Source organism: Dinoponera quadriceps, unplaced genomic scaffold, assembly GCF_001313825.1.
Source record: "Dinoponera quadriceps isolate SergipeBrazil2010 unplaced genomic scaffold, ASM131382v1 scaffold179, whole genome shotgun sequence".
Lineage (NCBI taxonomy): Eukaryota > Metazoa > Arthropoda > Insecta > Hymenoptera > Formicidae > Dinoponera > Dinoponera quadriceps.
Window position 1 is genome coordinate 714,313 of NW_014554529.1, and position 20,923 is coordinate 735,235.

The window sequence follows — 20,923 nt, forward strand, 5'->3', positions numbered from 1 at the left end:
CTCTCGTTTTTTACTGAACAAATTCGAATACGGCAGGTTCTTGTTACTAACCAAAAAGTTAAAACTGATTGCAACGCCACGTGTACCGCGGATGGTATACGATATGATAACTATTATATACAAGCTAATTACTTATGGATCGATGATGTGATGAAATATTGTGTAATAATATATCAATCTTCAGTCAAAATATTAAATGGCCTGAATGAAAAATTGAACAAAAACAGCTTAGCGTGGAACGTGTTAAAGAACATTCAAAAACGTAGTTACCGTTTGGTAGTCGTCTTTTACCGTTTGTCAACCGTTTTTTTGCCGTTCTTTACCGTTCATCAACCATTTCTTTGCCGTTCTTTACCGTATGTCAGCTGTTTCTTTACCGCCTTTTTTATTATTTGTCAGCCGTTTTATCGTGCGGAGCCCCGTTTATTTGCACGGAAGGAGGGGAGGGCGGGTCGTCGCGAACCAGGCAGACGAGTGCAGGTAAGTGGGAATTGATCGCTGAGGGCGATCGAACGGGTGCTGTGGGCCGCTGGGGTGATCCGTTTACCGTTCGCTGGAAGAGTGTCGACCACTGGAGGAATATCGATCGCTGGAGGGGGTAACGATAGTCGGTAATACAGGAAATACAATACAAAATTTGCGAAAGTAACAAGTGGAGGGGGGAGGGGGAAGGATTAAAATATTTGACATTTTTTAAAATTGAATACATCGTTGCAAAGAATATAAAATACTATAAAACTTCTGTACGAGACATTTTTCATATACTTCGTACTTTAGAAGATATTTGCTAAAAATGAACAAATTCGTTTTTTTCAAGGGATTTTTTAATCCCTAATCGTCGAGATACGCCGCTAAAAAAATATAGATCTTTTATTTTTTGATGCTCTACAACATATCCAAGGTCCATCAAAATCGATGAGATACTATTCCGACTGTTCCCTTATAAGTAACAGAACACAACAAGTTAAATTTAATAATAAATAGTCGAAAGTAATTGCTACTGAATATGGAATTTCGCAGTGTTCAATGCTAGGACTCCTGTTATTTATTACATACATTATATACAGAATATAAATGATATAGTTAAAATTTGTTCCGAAGAGTGCAAAATAAAAATGTTTGCGGATGATACAATATAATATGTAATAGGTAAAAACTGTGAGAAATTGGAGATGAAAATGAATGTGGTACTTACTATAGTAAAAAAATTAATGAATGTGAATAAGTTAAAACTAAATATGAATAAAACAAAATATATGATAAAAGTTTAAATAAAAGCTGAAAGGAAATATTACTTTAAAATGCTTAGATGGAGATATTATAGACCGTATAGAAGATATAAAATATCTTAGAATAATTATTGATAGTAAACTCAGGTTGGAAGATCACTATGATTATATTGTTACGTCCTGTGTTTGTGACAACCCGTTGTATCCGGTGACGTTCTTAATTTTTTATCCTTTTTGGTGGTTAATTAGCAGTGAAACGCACTAAGACGCAGTCGTAATAATAACAATAATAAAAAAGAAAAACTGAATAATTTTGGAAAATGGATAAATAATTTACGAAGAATTTTCCAACAGCAAACCGCGCAGATTATCATTATCGCCCACCATAATTACGTCTCGATACCGTCACGCAGTCACGCGCGCAATTGAAAGAGTTCGGTCTAAATAATATAGGAGTATCTCTCTCTCCGGTGGTGTAAAGAGGTCAAAGTCATTGCGTTTCATTGATCAGCGGTAGGCGACGAAATGTCTATTCAACAGGTTGTTAACTACTTAAATCTATGGCATCCCCTTCTTGCCGCTCTTCTCCGCGGTCGATAGATCCTGGCCGTGCTTCTCACGTAGTCAGTGTCAACTCGACGACAGTTCGCACTTCAGCCCACGCGATGTGGCCATCTAATGTCATCTGCAAAGTGCTCACTTTCCTCTTCTGCTTCGCGGTGCATGCAAGAAGCACGCCGGAAAGTAAGTGATAAAACGAAAGGAGGGAGAGAGAGAGAGAGAGCACGCGAAAGATACTCTGAAAATTCCCGCGAGATCCCGAGATGCAGATCTTGTCGCACGGCGCGCAACCGCGAGGTCAATTTCGCGACCATGTACGCGGTCATCCTCGTACGTGTATACAACTCTCGTTGTGACACTCCGAGTCGCCAAGGTGTGCCCGTCCCTCCTCTCCTTCCGATGAGAAGACGAAAGACGAATGTTCGAAGACGAAAGCTTCGCACGAAAATTCATGGAGATAAAGGGAGATAAAAGGAGCAGCGGCAAGAAAAAGCGAGAACGAGTCGTTAATCACGTTATCATAAAAACAAATAGCAACATCTGGGGCGAGAAAGCGAACAGGGAAAGAGATGTTACTTCGTAATATGGGCAAGCAAGAGCGAGAGGTTATACTTGAAGTAATAGCATTATATCCTTGAGATAATTAACGCTGCAGTATTTTTATTGGGGCGATCTCGATTTTATTTTTAGAAAATTGATCTTTTCTCTCCAAAAGTCGATTCTTTTTAATGAATCTTTACTTTATAATCTTCGATTTTTGTACGAATCAATTCTTCCAGTAGCGAAGTAACGAGTCGATTTTCAATCCTTTAATATGCTTTATTCATCAATATTGTTTCGTTTAATAAATAAAATTGAAAAACTCATTCTAGAATCAACATCTGATACAATTAAGATATTATTTTACATGCTTATTTCAGTGGACTGTATAAGTGATGATAAATTTCGTTATAAGCAAAAGTTATTATCAAGGATCTAGAATATCAGCCAATCATAATCTTAGTTACTGTTTCAACTCAAGGCTGATATTTCATTTATAACTTCTGCATGCAGGACGTAAAGGTTTCAATTATTAATGATTCTTTTATACAGGGTAATTCATAAATGCATGTCAATATTTAAGGGATAAATGTACACACTAAAATAAATAAAAAACGTCATATGAATATATGTCCTACATATCTTAATTTTCGAGTTATGAATGATGAAAGAAAATGTTCGAAGTGTCTGCCTTGTGCGTCAATACACGCTATTGCACGCATTAGCATATCTTGACTTTATTTAATGTTTACAAACAATATCCATCGATATAAATCAGGCATCTCAATTCATTAGATTTTTATTTTTGAGGCCATTTAAAATGTAATGTGTATTCAACGCAAGTGGATAATGTGCACGATCTGCGAGAAAGGATATAAAATGGATTTGAGACTATTCGAAAAATACCTGGTATTTTCGAGCAAGTGCGGAACTCAATGCTAAAGCATACAATAGCATCTGTTGACGCACGAGGCGAGTGTTTCGAACATTTTCTTTAATCATCTATAACTCGAAAACTAAGGTATGTGGGACATATATTCATATGACATTTTTTATTTATTTTAGTGTATATAGATTTATCCCTTGAAATATTGATATGCATTTATGAATCACCTTATACTCTAAACTTTAATACATAGGAAGCTTATATGAGAAACTTGACTTCGAATCACATTACAGTTATTGCAAACATACGTGATAAAAGATGCAACATTAATAAACGCATATTCTCTCGTTTATATCAACCTTCGTTCAGCAGCAGTTGGAAGTAAAAAGAAAATTAATCATTCTTGACATCCTGATTTGTTGTGATAAAAAACATCTATACTATCTTTATTTTCATATCATATATAAAATTTTCATCTTCATTCTTCTGAAAACATACTTGGATGTGTGGATTGAATCAGTCTCGTATAAATACGGCAAATTAATTTGATGTTATGTTTAAAGTTATGTTTAAATGCTCATTATATGCGATTTTATTTGCTAATTTTTAAGAAATAGATTTTTCAGTCCGATTTTAGTAAATCGATTCTAGTCTTATTCTGATTCAGGATCGATTAAAAAGTCGATTTTTTTCTAAAAGATCGCCCATTACTAGTTTTTATATACAAACGCGCCGTGACATTTTCGTCATATTTCGTCACTTGATGATTGCTCTCCTTGATTTAACAGATCTCAGACGCCAAGACACCGAGCGTAAATGTAAATGAGGAGGATGTAGCATTCTAAGACCGGGCGATTTCAAGAGCTTTGGTGATGCTTGAAAAATCTATTGTAAATTTTTGCTATTTTCACTCGAGAACATCGTGGGATTTTGCCTCGTAAATTTTTCGTCAAAATACGGAACTTATCTTTTCGCAGTTATTTCTCTAATTGGGACATTTTTTTTACTATTTCTATCTATCATGCGCACTCAACCATAATATCAAAATCTGAATTTTGTTCGAATTATACGAAAAAGCAATACCGCTCGCAACAATTGAGATATTCTCTGTCAACGGACGTTCATACTTCCTTATTTACCAGCGACTACAGATTGTCGTCATTTATCCACTTGTACTATCATTCAACGCAAATCAACTGAATGAATGAGTGCCAGTATTTTAGAATGCACACGAACTATTCACAATCAACAATGTTATGTATTTGCAAAATAACAATGACATTACGTTAGCTGCTCATTTCAGCCATGTTCTCTCGAATTTCTCGTATATTTCAAGTTAAACAGATAACTTGACACGAATTAATATTTTCCTGGAGAAAATGTCAAAGTTTCAACTATATCAACGGTTTCTGAACTCTTGACCAGCAAGAAATGTTTACCGCTTTAGGAAAATAGAAGATATGTCAATATAATATCCAGTATCATAAAATTATATAATATTGAAAGTTAGACGAACTCGAGACGATTAATTTGTCTGATTTTTATCAAAAAAGAAATCAATTCTTAACCAGTTGGAAAATCCGTTATTAAAGCTGTGAATGTTGAAACAGCTTGAGTTTTAAATTTCGGAGAGAAAAGGAAGATTCGAATGAAATGTATAATTAAAAGGAATTGCGATATTTCCGAATGAAAAATTATTATCGTGATAATCTATCGTGTCACTCATTTCGCGAGCGATAAACGACGGGCGAGACGCGAATCGGTGTATTTCACTTCAATCGTTATAGGTCGTTGTAATTAATAAGATTATAGTTTCCGACTTTGGCTCTCGGTGATTTATAGAGTCCCCTATGTGGAACGAGACATGGACCGATCGGTTGAAACAAGATTTGTTCGTGAAATATGACAAGTTCTCGCGACCGATGCAACACTATAACACCACAGTGGTTAGCTTCGACATCGCGATCCTTTATGTCGATGTGGCAAGTATGCGATATATTAGACACGTACGAGAGACCTTCGCGAATCTACAATCGGCCTTCCCCAATTTTTCAGGACGAATTCAAGTCTTCGGTCACCATCAACGGTTGGGCTTCCCATGTGAGTGTATATTTTACTCTCTTGTTATATTCTATATATAATTCTCTCCTTAGAACGATTTGTGATATTGCCGCGTAAAAATGAAATGTTCGCCAAATTTATGTAACGTTTTCGGCTAAATTAGCACGATATACATCAAACATATTAACACGTTACGAGAAGCTAATTTTTATTTGAGAATTTCCTCTATTACCGAGTGAAATTTAAAACCGGCTTTAATAACCTTTTTATTTTATTTTTTGTTAGTTCACTAAACACACAAAAATATACATACGATCTACAATACGTTAATATAAGAATATTAAAATAAGTAATTCTATCTATCTCTATTTATATTAAAATGTTCTACTTATATTAAAATCTCTGAAATATGTGATACAACAACATCGTTATCGGTCATCTCGTTAATCGCGCTCAATAATGGCGTTTAAACGCGACGTAATTGTAACATTTAATATTTATTCGTTATCGTCATTACCGTTACCGTCATCTTCCATTATAACATCCAGGCGTGGATGGACGAGAAACTTAAATGGGATCCCTTCAAGTACGGTAACCTCCAACATATTCACGTAGGCAATCACGAGGTGTGGCAACCAGACATCATGTTATATCATAGGTACGATCGCTGTCCGCCTTAAGATTTAATTTTTTCGCTCTAAGGCAAATTTCTTCTCGAAATATCTATCGAATGATCGCACTGATATGATTCTTCTTCAATTTTGTTCGCTTAGCGGCACCGCGAGCACCATTGAACATTACGGCGACACGGGGTGCATCATTTACCATGATGGTCGAGTGCTGTGGGTGCCGCCCGCGCAATACGTCGGCCTCTGCGAGCTGGATCTTCACCTATGGCCTTTCGACACGCAGATCTGCACAATGACATTCGGCTCTTGGACGTATCACGGCGAGCAGATCGATATGCGTCTGAGCGAGTCAAAGATGACCGTATGAAAGATGAATTACGCACGGCCGCGCTAAAAAGTTTCTTTATATTTGCGTACTTTATGTTTTTTACTATTCCTTGTTAAAACGCATGAAATGATTCTTTTCGCTCATTTGTATAGTCTAAGTTTCTTACAATGAGATTCACTCGACAAATAAGATAACAGTCGCTCGGATTCGAATGTAACAGCAATAATTTTTCTCTATATTCATACAAACAAACAAAAAGCGATATTCATAGTGAGATCTTTTATTTGAAACCGTCTCAAGTTCATCCGAATATGCTACATATTTTTTCATTGGTTATAGAGCATCTGAAGGTGAACTTAAGGTATTCTTATTTTCTAAATTTGCTAGAGTGAAATTTCACTCCAAAAATAGAATGACAGCTTAATCACTCGAGTCCGAGTGATTTTTTATTCGTACAGAACGAATTCTCCACTTTGAATAATCGAGTGAATAATTTCACTCAATACTGTGAAGAGTGAATTCAATGTATTTTACTACCACAGGGACAAATTCATTCTAACTGAAACATTCATGTATATGGAATCATATCGACTCTAAACTTCAACGGGACATTCACTCTTGCGACTACGTATAACAGTATATTTTTACTATCGCTTGGAGTGAAAATATTGCCACTTTTCCATTCCAATAGGTATAGTCTGTAATTTTTAACAATGTCGTTGTACTGTCATTACGTTGTCGTTGTACAAATAACATAAAACTGCTATGTATCGATAACGTAACGAAAACGACATTGTCATTAAAAGTTATAGAATAGTATTACAAAAAATTTAGATAGTAAATGTAAAACGAATACAATTATGAATGCCGTCCTAAATCTGTTTTACATAATTACGAGAGTTGTTTAGTAAGTTTCGAGCTTAACAACGAAACATATATATTTTTGGGTAAGATCAATTTTATTTTTTAATATAGTCTCCTTTTAGTTCGATATACTTTGTCCATTTCTTTTTTAATCCCTTTATTCTGTCAGTAAAATAGGTTTGATAAAATCCTGCAAAATACACGTTTACGGCGGCAATCACTTCATCATTGGTCACGAACTTTTTTGTAATATTTTAAACACACGTTCAGAAAATATGCCTGTGGCATCTACTATCGTTTTGATCTTCATTTTCCGACCATCCAGTACGATTTGATGTTCTTTGTTGACTATTTCCTCAGTCGTTGCAGTTTTTGTATGACCCAGGCGCTCATCATCAAACATATTTGTACGGCCACGGTTAAACTCGACAACCTAAACTTTAACCATTAATGAAGGAGCAGAATCGCCGTAAACAGAATTCAAACTCAGTTTTAATTTCCGTTGGAGTTTTCCTTTTTATATTCAATGATGAAACGATATTCAACTTTTTTCATCGGTGAAAAATATAATGATACGCGTACTACAACTGACTGTCAAAATAAAATTAAGCGTATGGCTGAAAATTTGGGAGCAACCATTACAAAGATGCAGCTTTCACATTTTACAACAGTTTCCGATCGATAATGGCATCTTTATGTTCAAGCTCGAAACTTATCAAACAATTTATATATATAAAAGAATACAAGACAGTCCATAAGAAATGTCCCCCAAAAGAACTCAATGTGATAGTGAAAATACTGCCACTTTTCATTTACTTTGAATAAGATTCTACTCCAAGAAATTTAGACAATACAGAAGGCTATCTTAAATAGAGACGAAGTCGGATGAGATGAATCTAATTCATCCGGGTTATTATATTATTCGATAATATATAGAAATGATATTGATAGACAAATATAATGACAGGAAGAGGAGGAACTGCTCGTGAAGAATGCGGAGTGGAAACTCATGGATTTAACAAAGACGCGCAAAGTAGTTAGCTACGCTTGCTGCCCGGATCCGTATATTAATTTGAATTTTAAAATGACTTTAAAGAGGAATTCCACGCTCTATTGCAGTATACTGCTAATGCCCGCCGCTGGTATGTAATTAGCATAACTATTCATTATCTAGCATTAATCCACAATACCGGAGATTAATCTAAAATACGAAGTTTCCATGATCTCTCTCTCTCTCTCTCTCTCTCTGTGCATGCATGCGTACGTGCGTATTTGCGCGCGCGCGCACCTGTATGTGAGTTGATGAGTAGGTGGATGCGAGTATATGTATGAATATGTATATACGACTCTTTCGTCTCTTAACTTAATTAAATTTAGAACATTTACACGAGTGAACTTTCAGCCATAGTATTCCTGGTTTTGGTCACGTTCTGGCTACCGCCTCAGAGCGAAATGAAAATCAACATCGCGGCTTCTACTATATTAATCATCAGCGTGTTTTTAACCTATTTCGGTTTCAAAGTGCCATTAACGGCAAATCCTCCACTAATAGGTAATATTAACTCCCGCAAATATTCAAATGAAATTTTCACTTTCGGGTTCCGTAAACACACACATATATTATTTTTCTCTTTTGCGATTTTGCAGTATGAAATTTCTTTTTTTTTTTACTTATATGGACACGTCTGTTTTTGCAGTTTACTTTTTTAGCGGCTGCCTCTGTTTAGAGACAATTTCGTTGATACTAGCGACAGTAGTGATCAACATCACGAAAAGGACTTTCTGCAAACCGCTCCCACGAAATATTAGACTGTGTCTGTTGAGTTGGCCCGGCAAACTGTTGGGTCTTTCCGATCTTATAAGTGTGGTAATTACATTTTCATTAATTAACGGATATATTTATATTTATTTAAAATAGTTTGAGAGAATGTTTTTATATTGACTAAAAATTTATTTTTTGAGCTGTTTATTTTTAAACAGATCGAGATCTACATTTTTGCTCCATCTTTCCGAGGAGTACTTTCAAGAAAAAAATTCTTTAAAGATGTATTTTGGAACAATTTATTTCTGAAGATACATCTTTGAATAATTCATTTAGTAATATTACTCCTGCGATTTATAAATTGTTTTCACTTGGCATAGTTTTTTACCATTGTGATTTTGCTGTTACGGAATTGGAACGCCGCAAGTTAAGGAACATCCCATGAAAAAAACATATATAAATGAATTTTATCACTTTGAGGCTATAATTATACATAATTATATATGTCCACACTACAAAAATATTGTCCAAATACAATTTAAGTAAATGTTTACGTTGAAGGTAATCCATGATATCGATGTTTAACCCATTGGCATCATGACTCTACTTAAGTTTCTGTGTACAGACATTAGCGGCGTCCAACTGATGGTTGGCCCGTATCACCACGCGCGGCTGTATATCGGCAGTTTTATTATTTTCGTTAACTTCTATAATTCACTCGTTCTACAGTACACAGTTAACTTCTACAGTAAATGACTTCCGAATCGTTCGTAGAGTTTATTTAATATGGTATTTTTGAAAATGATCGATATAAAAGAAAGTCGCGGCTCGCGGAATATTCCGCGCTCGGTGATAAGAGACGATCGTCATGTGCGGAATATTCCGCTCACAGATGCAAATGGGTTAAAGCTCTTATTGTCAAAGCCATCTTAATGACTTCAGAAGCGAGAAGATGAATGAAAATTTTTACATATTAAAATGAAATGACTCATTGTTAATAGTACCATCAATACGCATTGTTAGTTATATTCAACAATGGCCTCAGTTTGTCTTTATAGAAGCATTTGCTTGGTACAGTTCGAGTCATAGCTCATTGATTTTAAATGGGCTTTTTCCTCTGGAACGGTAGCTCCATCTACTTTAGAACTTCTATATTCGTAATTTGCGCGTCATAAACATTATTTTAAGCCAAAGTTGAATTCAAAACAATTATCCGGAATAATTTGGGTGGAATGCTTATGGGCACTTAGCTGTTCTGTTTATATGATTTTTTCGGTGAGATCATTGTTATAATTCAATAATCATTAATAATTTTTCAGATCGAATCGCGACGGCCTATACCAAGTCAAGAATTGCGTGGCAAACTCACAGAGGAATCCACGACCAACTCAACATCCAACATCTCGGATGACGGTGATCGGCAGAACATGATCTCGCCGACGAAGAATATCACTCAACTGGAATGGATTCTAGCAGGCACGGCTGTCGATCGTATTGCTTTCGTGCTGTTTTGCTTAATCTTAGCCACATTGGCAATAGTGTGCATTAGTTAATTTGTTAGATTAAGTTTTTTCTTCTCTCTCGCTCTTTCTATCTCTATCTTTCTTTACTTTTTTTTATCACTTCAATATAATAATAATCTAACATATACATACACGACATACGTAAATAAATCGCAACTTATTGTCTGATACCGTTTTATTCTCGTATAAATAAATAACTTGTACAATATATAAATGCAAAGTATATGTACAAATATGTTTTCAATCAAATGGTATTTATCCTCTGGCACATTCGGTGTTCCGCTGAGCATCTTAACAAATTGTATTGATAGAACGACAATGAAATTTTCAATTTTCAAAGAAGAAATAACGTATCGATCACAAATGGCCTACAAACCACTTAACGATCAAGTTGATATGTGAATGTCACTCTATCTTTATTTCTCACTGGATGTTAAATAGAAACAGATTAATAATCCAACGCAATTACTAAGTGAAACGTAGTCATGATCGATCGGCAGATTAAAAGCTGCAGTATTTTTTCGATGAATTTCGTAACACATTCCATGTCCAATAGAAAAATGTGTTTTCTAGTTATTTTCAGGAGATATATTTTCCTAATGGATGCTTTATGAAATTCTTCCAAAAAAAGCGTTGCAACTTTTAATTTATCGCGTGTGTGTGTGTGTGTGTGTGTGTGTGTGTGTGTGTGTGTGTGGACGCGTGTGCGCGCACTTGGGTGTGTGTACATAAGGAGAAAACAAGGATATCTGTTTTTTTTTTAATCTCGTTTCTCCATATGAAATTTGTACATCGCAAGAATCCCAGAAACGATAAACATAATCGTGATTATCGACGAAAGTGTCTATATAAAAACATTCAACATCGTATTGAAAATATATCGGTCGTGCTCGCGATTTCTTTTTTGTTCACATGCATCTTGTAAACAAACATGATTGAAATACATTTATGATATACTATTATACAAAAAAGGTCGTATCAAAAATGACTGTTTTTATATACTCTTTAAATTTCATTCTTGATATATCTCGCAAAGTCACTCGTGCGGTTTACATAAGTCGCGGCGCTTTAACAGCTAACACAATCGCATATAAGATTGATTTAACAAGCTTGAATAAATCGTTTGAATATAACAAGAAAGTTAAAATAAATACGCATAGAAAAGCTTACCTTTACTATAAGTGGTTGTGTAACAATTTACGCTAGCGTTTAAAGCAAAACAGTGTATTAAGACTCTATTATGTTGAAACGGCAATCCTCTTCCTCCTCGTTTTTTCTTATGTTTGTATTTATGTAGAACCATCGTCACGAAAGCTGCTCAATTATAAGAGCGAAGGTAGAATGGAGAAAGGACCAACGAGTTTCTTTATTTATTGTCGTAATTATGTATAATTACTAATAGATTTGTCTATACATCCCCCAGACCACATTATTATAGTTGTGACAGCTTTAGAAAATGTTTTCTCTTTTTGGCAAACCATACCACCTTGTATTCGCGAACGCAACCTTATTACAAGGTCAACGTTTGTGCTATCTATAGTCTATCGATAGAAAATCTCCGATCCGCAATTAAAATTGTTAAATTTGATTATTGCGTCGTGCGTGTTGTTTAACCAGCTCCTATCAAACATAACTCATACTGAGTTGGTATAATACAATGTCGCCAGAAATTCGCAGAGTGTCCGTGATTGATGATTGCAGTCTGTGCTTAAATTCACCGATCATTTTGTTGCCCAGCCATATCGTGTATCCCTCGTATTCACAACGAATGCTATTGAAAATGAGAATTCAAAGAAACTCTTCTTATTTCTTGTCAGTATATGCAGGGTGACCCAAAAGTCACTAGACCATTTTAAAATATAATAACGTTTTTGCTATTCATTTTTTCAAATTTTTTTTTAGATTATTTATATGTAATCCTTGGAAAAGAGTTATGGAAAAATTCACGACAGAACAACGAGTAAAAATAATCCAATTTTATCTACAAATTCAACGATCAATTGTGCTAACCCAAAAAACTTAAATTCGTTATTTTCGGGTCAGACAACCACCATCTAAACAAGTTGAGCGTCGCTTGTTTAGATAGTGGTTGTCTGACCCGAAAATAACGAATTTAAGTTTTTTGGGTTAGCACAATTGATCGTTGAATTTGTAGATAAAATTGGATTATTTTTACTCGTTGCTCTGTCGTGAATTTTTCCATAACTATTTACCAAGGATTACATATAAATAATCTGAAAAAAATTTGAAAAAATTAATAGCAAAAAAATTATTATATTTTAAAATGGTCTAGTGACTTTTGGGCCACCCTTTAGATATGAAAGTTGATCAAACACGCTTCGGTCATACTACTTAAGAATAAAAGGTATAATTTGTTGTTAAATTATGTTATTTAAAAGAAAATTCCTGACCTCTGCCACTTTAGAAATATAATGGTTATTTGACTCGTTATAGAATTGGACTGCTTGGTGCGACCTAACAGTGTCATGAAGCAACTTTTTCTCTGGCTCCTTATACTAGTACCAAAATTTACGCTGCAAACTACTGCCGTTTTCACGAGAAACTGGTTTAACGCATAAGCCGATATTCATAAACAAATGTCTTATGTTTAAGACCGCCTTAAGTTCAGATACTATATAGTACATTTTCATGACTAAAGAACATCTGAAGATGAATTTAAAATGGCCTTAAATATAAGATCCGACTATGAGTACCGCCTATAGTCAGATTTTATATTTCAAACCATTTTAGGTTCTTTTTCAGATGCATCATAGCCAATGAAATGATCCGTACAGCAACTAAAAATGAACTTAAGACGATCTTAAATATAAGTTTCAGCTATGAATACTATCATAAAATGAAAATCGTAGTAAGACTCAATGACAAGTGGGAAAACTTGATTTATTAACTAGTACGATCCAACAGCGTGTTGGACAACTTTTTTCTTTCCAAATAATAAAATTCTTTCTCTAAAAATGGTAAAATTCTTTTTCTAAGTAACAAATCCTTATATACCACTAAATATTATTAAAAATAATTAATCATAAATTAAATAATTATAATACATTAAAAATTTAACTATCGTTTTAAATATTTTTAAGATATAGCTGATTATTAAAAATTGATTTTTTTTTAATACTTTTTGTACATTAATACTTTTTCAATATCGCTCATTTTCTAAGTAAAAATAATAGCCTTACATAAGTAGGAAGTCTCGACCGGGCATCCAAGATAAGTGTCCTTGATGTCGCTCTTCATGTCCCCATGCACCATTGATCCAGCAATTCATGACAACGTATGGCGCGCTATTCCCGTAAAGAAATCGTGGATTTAAATGCAACGGTATAACAGGATGAGGATAAATGTTCTTGCCTTTCTGTAGATTTACGTAGAACCTGCAAAGGACGTATAGATATATCTTGCTGCGACAATAAACTCAAGAAAATAATTAAACGTTAAATTACAATCGCAAATGCTCACGAGTGTGGAAGTAGCTTCAATCTTCCGGTGATAAATAGACGAGCACCGACACGAAATTCACTGCCGATGTCCACAGTAATGGGAACGTCCTGTAAAATAACAGAATATTATATTATTATATACAACGATATATAAATATTATACTAATTCGCAAACATAATTTTTATCTAAAATATATTTCTATATAACTCTCACGGTTTCGACGATATCGGTTCAGGATTAAAATTGCCAGAAAACTTCGACAGATTATATTACTTTTTAAACTTATAAAGAATAGGCAAAAAAATTCATTTCTTATTCACAACTGTTCGATATTTCCAAAGTCCATCGAATATTAATTTGAAAGTATTATTAATTTAATAATACTTTAATACTAAATATAATAAATATTAATTTGAATAATTGTAGAAAAATTACCAATATACTACAGAAACCGATTGGTATCGATAAGACTTGGTATAGATAAACCTAATGAAGAATAACCGATCGAAACAATGTCAAATCGATATCAATACGATCAAAACATGTATTATGGACTTTTTCGGAATTAATTTCGATCGGAATCACTTAATTATTCCTTATAAAATACAAAAGAAAATCTAGAGAATAATTAAAAAATTCCGATTGGAATCGATTTCGAGCAAGTTCATAATACGTATCTAGGTCTCATCAACACGCAATCAATCACTGCATCGGAGCGCCGACGCTAACGACTGAAGCAGGGAAGCATCAGGTGAATCCCTATATGTATTTAGAGATAGTAATTAATCGCCTGAGGGAACGCAGATGTCGAATTTGATTCAAAATTTCAGCTGCCGAAGACAGCGAACGGAGCGAAGACAAGAATCTTAGAAAAGCTAACGGTCAAACGAATACCGGCGAGCCACTACCGGAAGGACCGGGAATGCTATTGGAGACGAGAGGCGTGAAAGACGAAATCGATGAACACGAAAGACAATCAGCCGCCGATGGAAGCTCTCTGAGTTTCCGAAAATTTAGGGGAACCGACAAAAATAAGGGAGCCCTGATATTATCTACAAGTCGTGCGCTTCGTGCGTTTACTTCACTAGTGGCTACTAAATGCGCTGTTATTATTATTACGATCGAGCGAACCAGTAAGCTAGTAAGCACAAGAGAGAACGAGCGAACCAATGAGATAGTGAACTACCACATGACCCGAAGAACTACGCCTCTCGGAGCTATGAATTAATGTAAGACCATCAATTTGCACCATTATCAATATTCATTATCGTGAGAGAAAATCTACATGACCGGCTGCCGGGACACATTGTCGAATCATTCGGTGAATAGTTTCTGGAAATAATTGGCGTAATTAACGAAAACTGTTGTTAGAATTGCGCTGGGGGATTCTTTCGCTGCGTCGAACTTATAATACTCTCCCGATTCGAGGTTCGCCGTATCGTAGACGCAAAAAATTAATGCTCTCGAAAATCTGCAACTACTAGGAAGTCCTTTGCGTGAAAGTTATCCGCCAAACCACCTCTTGATGTCAGACACAAAGTGCTACCAAGTTAATGCTGGAATTACCGATTGCACGAGGGTGGATCAAATATAAACAAGCCTTTTGCAAAAAACCATTTTTCCAAATCAATTCTAATTTACATTTTTTAAATTTTTCTATATAGTCTCCCATTTTATCTATACACTTCCTCCAACGGTCTGGTAATTTTTTAATCCCGGTATCATGAAAAGTTCGCGGACGTGTATCAAACCAATTGCACACGAACTGCTGCACTTCCTCGTTCGTTGTGAAGCGCTATCCACCAAGGGCTTCCTTGAGTGGCCCAAACATATGGAAGTCGTATGGTGACAGGTCTGGGCTGTAGGATGGATGTTCTAGGACAGTCCAGTGCATATCGGTCAATTTTTGTTGTGTTACTGCTGCGGTGTGGGGTCTGGAGTTGTCTTGGAGAAGCAACACACTTCTGATCGGAATGCCGCGCCTTTTTGACCGATAGGCAGCTCGAACTGAAGTTCCTGAGAGATTTCAAGAACAGTTAAGTGCCGATCGCCTTCGATGAGTTCTCGAACAGCCTCAGTGTTCTGCGCTGTGATGCTGATGCGGGGACGACGGCAATGTTTTCAACACGCTCCCGTCCTTTCTTAAATTCGTTACACCACCAAAATAATTTATTTATTACGAAATATTTGTTCCTCTCACCAGATCTTTCTTTTCCTTTTTTTTTCTTTTCTTTTATTAACTATCTCTTTTCCTCCTTGACTATCTCAGTAGATTCTCTTCATGGAGAAAACAGGCGTTGGACCCGTCTTGAATCCTTTATAGAAAATGTCCGATTATATTGTAGCCTATTATCGACACCGGAAAATATCTCTTATCCGATTTTCCAAAATTATTCTCCTCTAGTCCCGTCCTATTCCCCTGATCCTCCTCTCTCTTCCATTCCTTCGATAAATCCTTCTTCCTCTCTACTGATTTCTGCTCTTAAATCATCCCTAGGGAGGGATCACCGTAGAGTATTCTCTCTGATTCCCCAAGATATTCCATCTAAAATTCTCCTCCAGGTTCTCACTCTCTGTCTCCCTTGTGTACACTGATTTGTCGCCTAATTTATCAATCTCATCTAATTCTTTCTCCTCAGTCTCTCCTATCCCTAACTAACTCGTTGCCTTCTTCTTAAAAATGTCACACGCACATATACACATTCACACACACGATTATATATATAAATATTACTTGTATCAATATAGTTGATTTTACAAAATATATTCGATTTTATAAATTAAACGAACTATTTGTCAAACATATAATGCAATAGATTATACTTGTACATTATGTCGGCGTAGATCATTCAATAAAATGTATTTCATCTTATAAAATGTATGAACTACCTTATCGCTTCTCGATTGTATGAAACGTATAACCTGATAAATTGAATTAGTACATTAGATTTTTTAAATATTTTATTGGCCCCTAGCATATTTTTTTGCTTTTTCATTTGTCTTTCTGATACATATTTTTACGAAATGTTTTGCACCAGTTTATATTATAATGAACACTTGTAGGTATCCATTGCATTAAGCAGATCCTGAATACAACTTTTTACAAGTTTCATGAGAATTTCCGCTTAGGTGACCACTATTACCTCATTTTATACTAAATTCTTCAGCTTATGAAAAATTTGTAACGGTATGCATTTCTTATTTGGAACGATTATTCGTCGAAGTTTCCAAAGTCCATAAAAAGATCAGAATTATTATTTATAAATACTGTCGTTAAAATTGAAATCGTTATTCGAATTCACATTTTATATTTTTTCGCTTGCTCACACCATATATATATCGAAAGGTTTTCGAACTTTTTTCATCAAGAAATAACAGCAAATCTTACTAGGAAATCCGTGAGAGGTTCTTCGACTGTCAGGACCAGCGTTCGACATGGTCTGCAGATAGAAAGATCAGGATACACAAATAGATTTAACTGACGGGTTCTGACATCTTCGATAGTTCCGTTAACTTCGAGGGTTATTATTTCTTCGAGAGGCATCCTGTACGAGAAAGCGCAGAAGTGCTCTCCATTCACCGCGATCTGCAACGTACGAATAGCGATTAGAGCTGGACTGTTGACATTTAATTCGTTAACGCGTTTATAACAACGTTACAATAACAATGACATCCAACGATCGTGAAACATTACACACATATCTCACCTGAAATGCGTTGTTCGTACAGAAGATAGTTATGTGCACATAAGTATTCCGACGAAAAATACAACCACTCGAGCCGGCGGGCGAGCAGGTTTCCTCGTCGTCCCAGGATCCGCGCACTTTCGTGTTCCTGACGATGTATCCTCTATCGAGCCGCGGATTGAAATGCAGGGCAATGTTCCCGGGTGTCTTGCATGTTAAATTCACCGAAAATCTAATATGATTCGAATGAAATGAATGGTTATATTTTCAACTTGTCGATGTGTTATTCTCAAGAAAAATTAATCAGGGATTGAAATCAGTATTAAAAATATCATATTCGTACCAATATTTCTCGTTATTATACAGCCGAAAAAATTCGATTCGTGTAAATATTACAAAAATTTCGGTATATCATCACACACACACACACATTAATTTCCAGGTTACATTACGTTCTGTTGCGGATCGAGCGAGGCTCGAACGCCGGGTTGCAGAGCGCCAGGCGAGGTGGTCTCGCGCGCACCGAACTCTCGCCGCCTGGGTGATCCACCCGCGAGCGAGTTCGCTCGCCAGCGGGTATATAAGAGCGCTCCGTAGGGGACCGTTCTCGTCTACCGTAGCACTGTCAGATTGACAGAGCGGTGTTCTATGCCTGCCGTGCCTTTTTAATTCTATGTGTTTTGGGTACTGTAAGGTCGTCCTTGGTAGTGGTGATTGGCCTTCTGTGCCTTGACTTCCCTTTGATGCCGGAACTTCATTACGCACTCGTGACCGTGCGCGCCACAGGATCTTTCGGGCGGAAGACCGGAAAATACATCCGTGAACTTCTTCCTTCGCCGGACAATTAATGGGATCCATCGCCGATTAATTCGTTGTCGAACGTCGCTCGAAGCGCGAGAATATTATCTGTCCGTCATGAGGCGTTTGCGCGAAGCAATCCGTAAGAAACGGCCGGAATTGTGGGAAACCAACTCGTGGATTTTGCATCACGACAATCCATCATCGCATACCTCAACACTTGTGCGTGAATTTCTGACAAAAAACTCAACAAATGTCGCTCCGCAAGCACCGTATTCACCAGAGACCAAGCAGCAGTCTAAACAGTAGACCTGGCGAAAAAGCTCCGAAGAAGGCCAAAACGGCCCCATCGACCGGAAAAGTCATGGCTACGGTATTTTGGAATTCCCGCGGTGTAATCCTCATCAATTATTTGGACAAGGGAAGATCTATCACGGGGCAATACTTCAGTGATTTGCTGGGGCGATTCGATGTGGAACTGAGAAAGAAACGGCCCTTCTTGCAAAGAAGAAAGTCCTGTTCCATGACGACAATGCACCAGCACATTCATCCGCAATCGCTACAGCTAAACTGGTCGAATTGAGATACGAACTGCTCACCCATCCGTCGTATTTTTCAGATTTGGCCTCCAGGACTTTTTCCTGTTTCCCAACATGAAAAAATGGCTCGCAGCGAAGAAATTCACGTCGAATTCGGGGGTCATCACTGAAGTAGATGTCTATTTTGCAGAGTTTGAATAATCATACTTTTTAGAGGGCATTAAAAAGTTACAGCACCATTGGAAGAAGTGTACAGAAGTGAAAGGGGACTATGTTGAAAAATAAATTGAAATTTTTCCGAAATATTGCGTTTTCATTTTAAATCCTACTACTTATCAGACCGCCCTCGTATATGTGATAAAATAAAGTTATATACATTACTGGTATTAACACGCCAGCAAAATAATTTCGGTATTCAGTCCCTGAAAATTCCATATCACGTTGGCTACCAGCATATCAAATATATGTGACGCAACGATCTCTCACAAAACACAAGCATCATATATGTGAAGCGAACATTTCTCACGAGAAACCAGTATTATATATATATGACAGCGAAAATTGTTTTTCTGTGATCGCATTATCAAACTGTCATACAGAATACGTAAAAAAAAAGAAAATAAAATATTTTGTGGAGAGTTTTCAAGAATAAACTCTAGTAGCAAACATGATAAGAAAAAAGGAAAATGAACTATAAAATGAGTACCTTGAAGCATTTTCAGGAATGTATCCGATGATAATGATGGCAGAAGTTGGTTTCAGCGGTTGCAGCGGGACTGGTTTGCAGATATTCTGAAAGAAACATAACACAGTATATTGTCAGAAAAACTCTCGACCGCAACTTTTCTTCGTCCATACGTAAATATATATATAAATATATGTCAATGTTTATATGCTAATCGTTGTCATCGACTCGCCGCGGTACCTTGCTCAGATGCGTTCGACATCGACCACTGATATTTTATCTACGTCATTCTTCGCGTCTATTTTATTATCATATACATGCATCAACATAAGCTTATTTCGAGATATAATATATATATATATATATATATATATACCAGGTGTAGAAGTAAGAAACCGGAATTTTTTTGTAAAAATTACACGTCTGTTGTTTTTCACGAAACTTCTCTCTATAATGTTTCAAGACACGAAAATTTTCAAATATACCGTAGGATTCGTAGTTTTGCAGAGGGCGGTCTCTAATAGTCTACATAGTTGATTGGCTAATTTAATATAAAATTTTTTAATTGGTAATCCAGCGGAAAACTCTAGGCATCAGCCGATGTGTGATTAGATGTGCTATTGCATTGTGCGTTAACAAAACTTTCCTTTTTGCTGACATCGGGACAAAAGCCAATAGAGGTATTCCTAAAGATTGATCATGAATCTTTTTCTCCAGCGTGAACTCGTAAAAAATGAATATTTTCTAACGTAATATAAGCATATGGGAACATTCACTTTTCATGAATTTTGTCTTCTATTTCTAATTTCTTTCACTTTTCATAAATTTACACTAGAGGGAATTTACGATTTCCTTCCTGAAAATCGTCTATCGCAAGTGATACATTTAAGATATGGGTATAAGCGCATGCGTACAAAAACAATCACAAAACAAATTCGGGAGCCACAATTACGAATTGGCAGAATGACAGATATTACCAATGAATATCATCCAACCGGTTCATCATCGATGCGTATTACGTAGAAAGAATGTGCGACCTTGGCGAAGAGAGAGAGAGAGAGAGAGAGAGAGAGAGAGAGAAGTGGTGTCGCTAATACTTACTACGGGCGCGGTTTCCTCGTCGAAATAGGAAAAATCCTTGAACGCCTCCTCTCTGGCCAAGATAAGAATATCATTTGACGAGGATGACATGCTGACCTACGTTACCAGAGTTTAGTCAGCGAAAATGAAGGCAACCAGGCGATAACGACACTTCTTTCCTGTGCACGATGTACGCGTACACAGCATCGCAATACGTCCGTATGTGAACAATCGCGACGGCGTTCTCAGACCATTTTCACGCTCACGGTCTGTCCGTCCGTGTCTGTTTC

The 20,923-nt window shown here is 36.2% G+C and overlaps 2 protein-coding genes across 2 annotated transcripts; one reads left to right on the top strand and one right to left on the bottom strand.

The window, feature by feature from the left end:
* The first annotated feature begins 1,845 nt into the window (after positions 1-1,845).
* LOC106751779 (acetylcholine receptor subunit alpha-type acr-16-like) lies at positions 1,846-10,603 on the top strand. Its single transcript, XM_014632893.1, has 9 exons — positions 1,846-1,973; positions 5,059-5,198; positions 5,272-5,316; positions 5,826-5,935; positions 6,051-6,267; positions 8,066-8,240; positions 8,501-8,650; positions 8,796-8,965; positions 10,180-10,603. The coding sequence occupies exons 1-9, from the start codon at positions 1,895-1,897 to the stop codon at positions 10,411-10,413; spliced, it is 1,320 nt and encodes a 439-aa protein (XP_014488379.1). The 5' UTR covers positions 1,846-1,894; the 3' UTR covers positions 10,414-10,603.
* A 428-nt stretch (positions 10,604-11,031) lies between these two features.
* LOC106751780 (galectin-8-like) lies at positions 11,032-20,920 on the bottom strand. Its single transcript, XM_014632894.1, has 7 exons — positions 20,655-20,920; positions 19,575-19,660; positions 17,553-17,763; positions 17,234-17,431; positions 13,864-13,952; positions 13,584-13,778; positions 11,032-12,154 (listed from the first exon to the last, which is right to left on the bottom strand). The coding sequence occupies exons 1-7, from the start codon at positions 20,742-20,744 to the stop codon at positions 12,007-12,009; spliced, it is 1,017 nt and encodes a 338-aa protein (XP_014488380.1). The 5' UTR covers positions 20,745-20,920; the 3' UTR covers positions 11,032-12,006.
* Between the last annotated feature and the right edge of the window lie 3 nt (positions 20,921-20,923).

Coding starts and splice junctions, on each gene's coding strand:
- LOC106751779 (XM_014632893.1), top strand. CDS start 1,895: ATGTGGCCATCTAATGTCATCTGCAAAGTGCTCACTTTCCTCTTCTGC. Junction 5,199..5,271: donor CGATCCTTTATGTCGATGTG/GCAAGTATGCGA, acceptor CCAATTTTTCAG/GACGAATTCAAGTCTTCGGT. Junction 6,268..8,065: donor TGAGCGAGTCAAAGATGACC/GTATGAAAGATG, acceptor ATATAATGACAG/GAAGAGGAGGAACTGCTCGT.
- LOC106751780 (XM_014632894.1), bottom strand. CDS start 20,744: ATGTCATCCTCGTCAAATGATATTCTTATCTTGGCCAGAGAGGAGGCG. Junction 17,764..19,574: donor ATTCCTGAAAATGCTTCAAG/GTACTCATTTTA, acceptor GAATCATATTAG/ATTTTCGGTGAATTTAACAT. Junction 13,779..13,863: donor TTGAAGCTACTTCCACACTC/GTGAGCATTTGC, acceptor CGTCCTTTGCAG/GTTCTACGTAAATCTACAGA.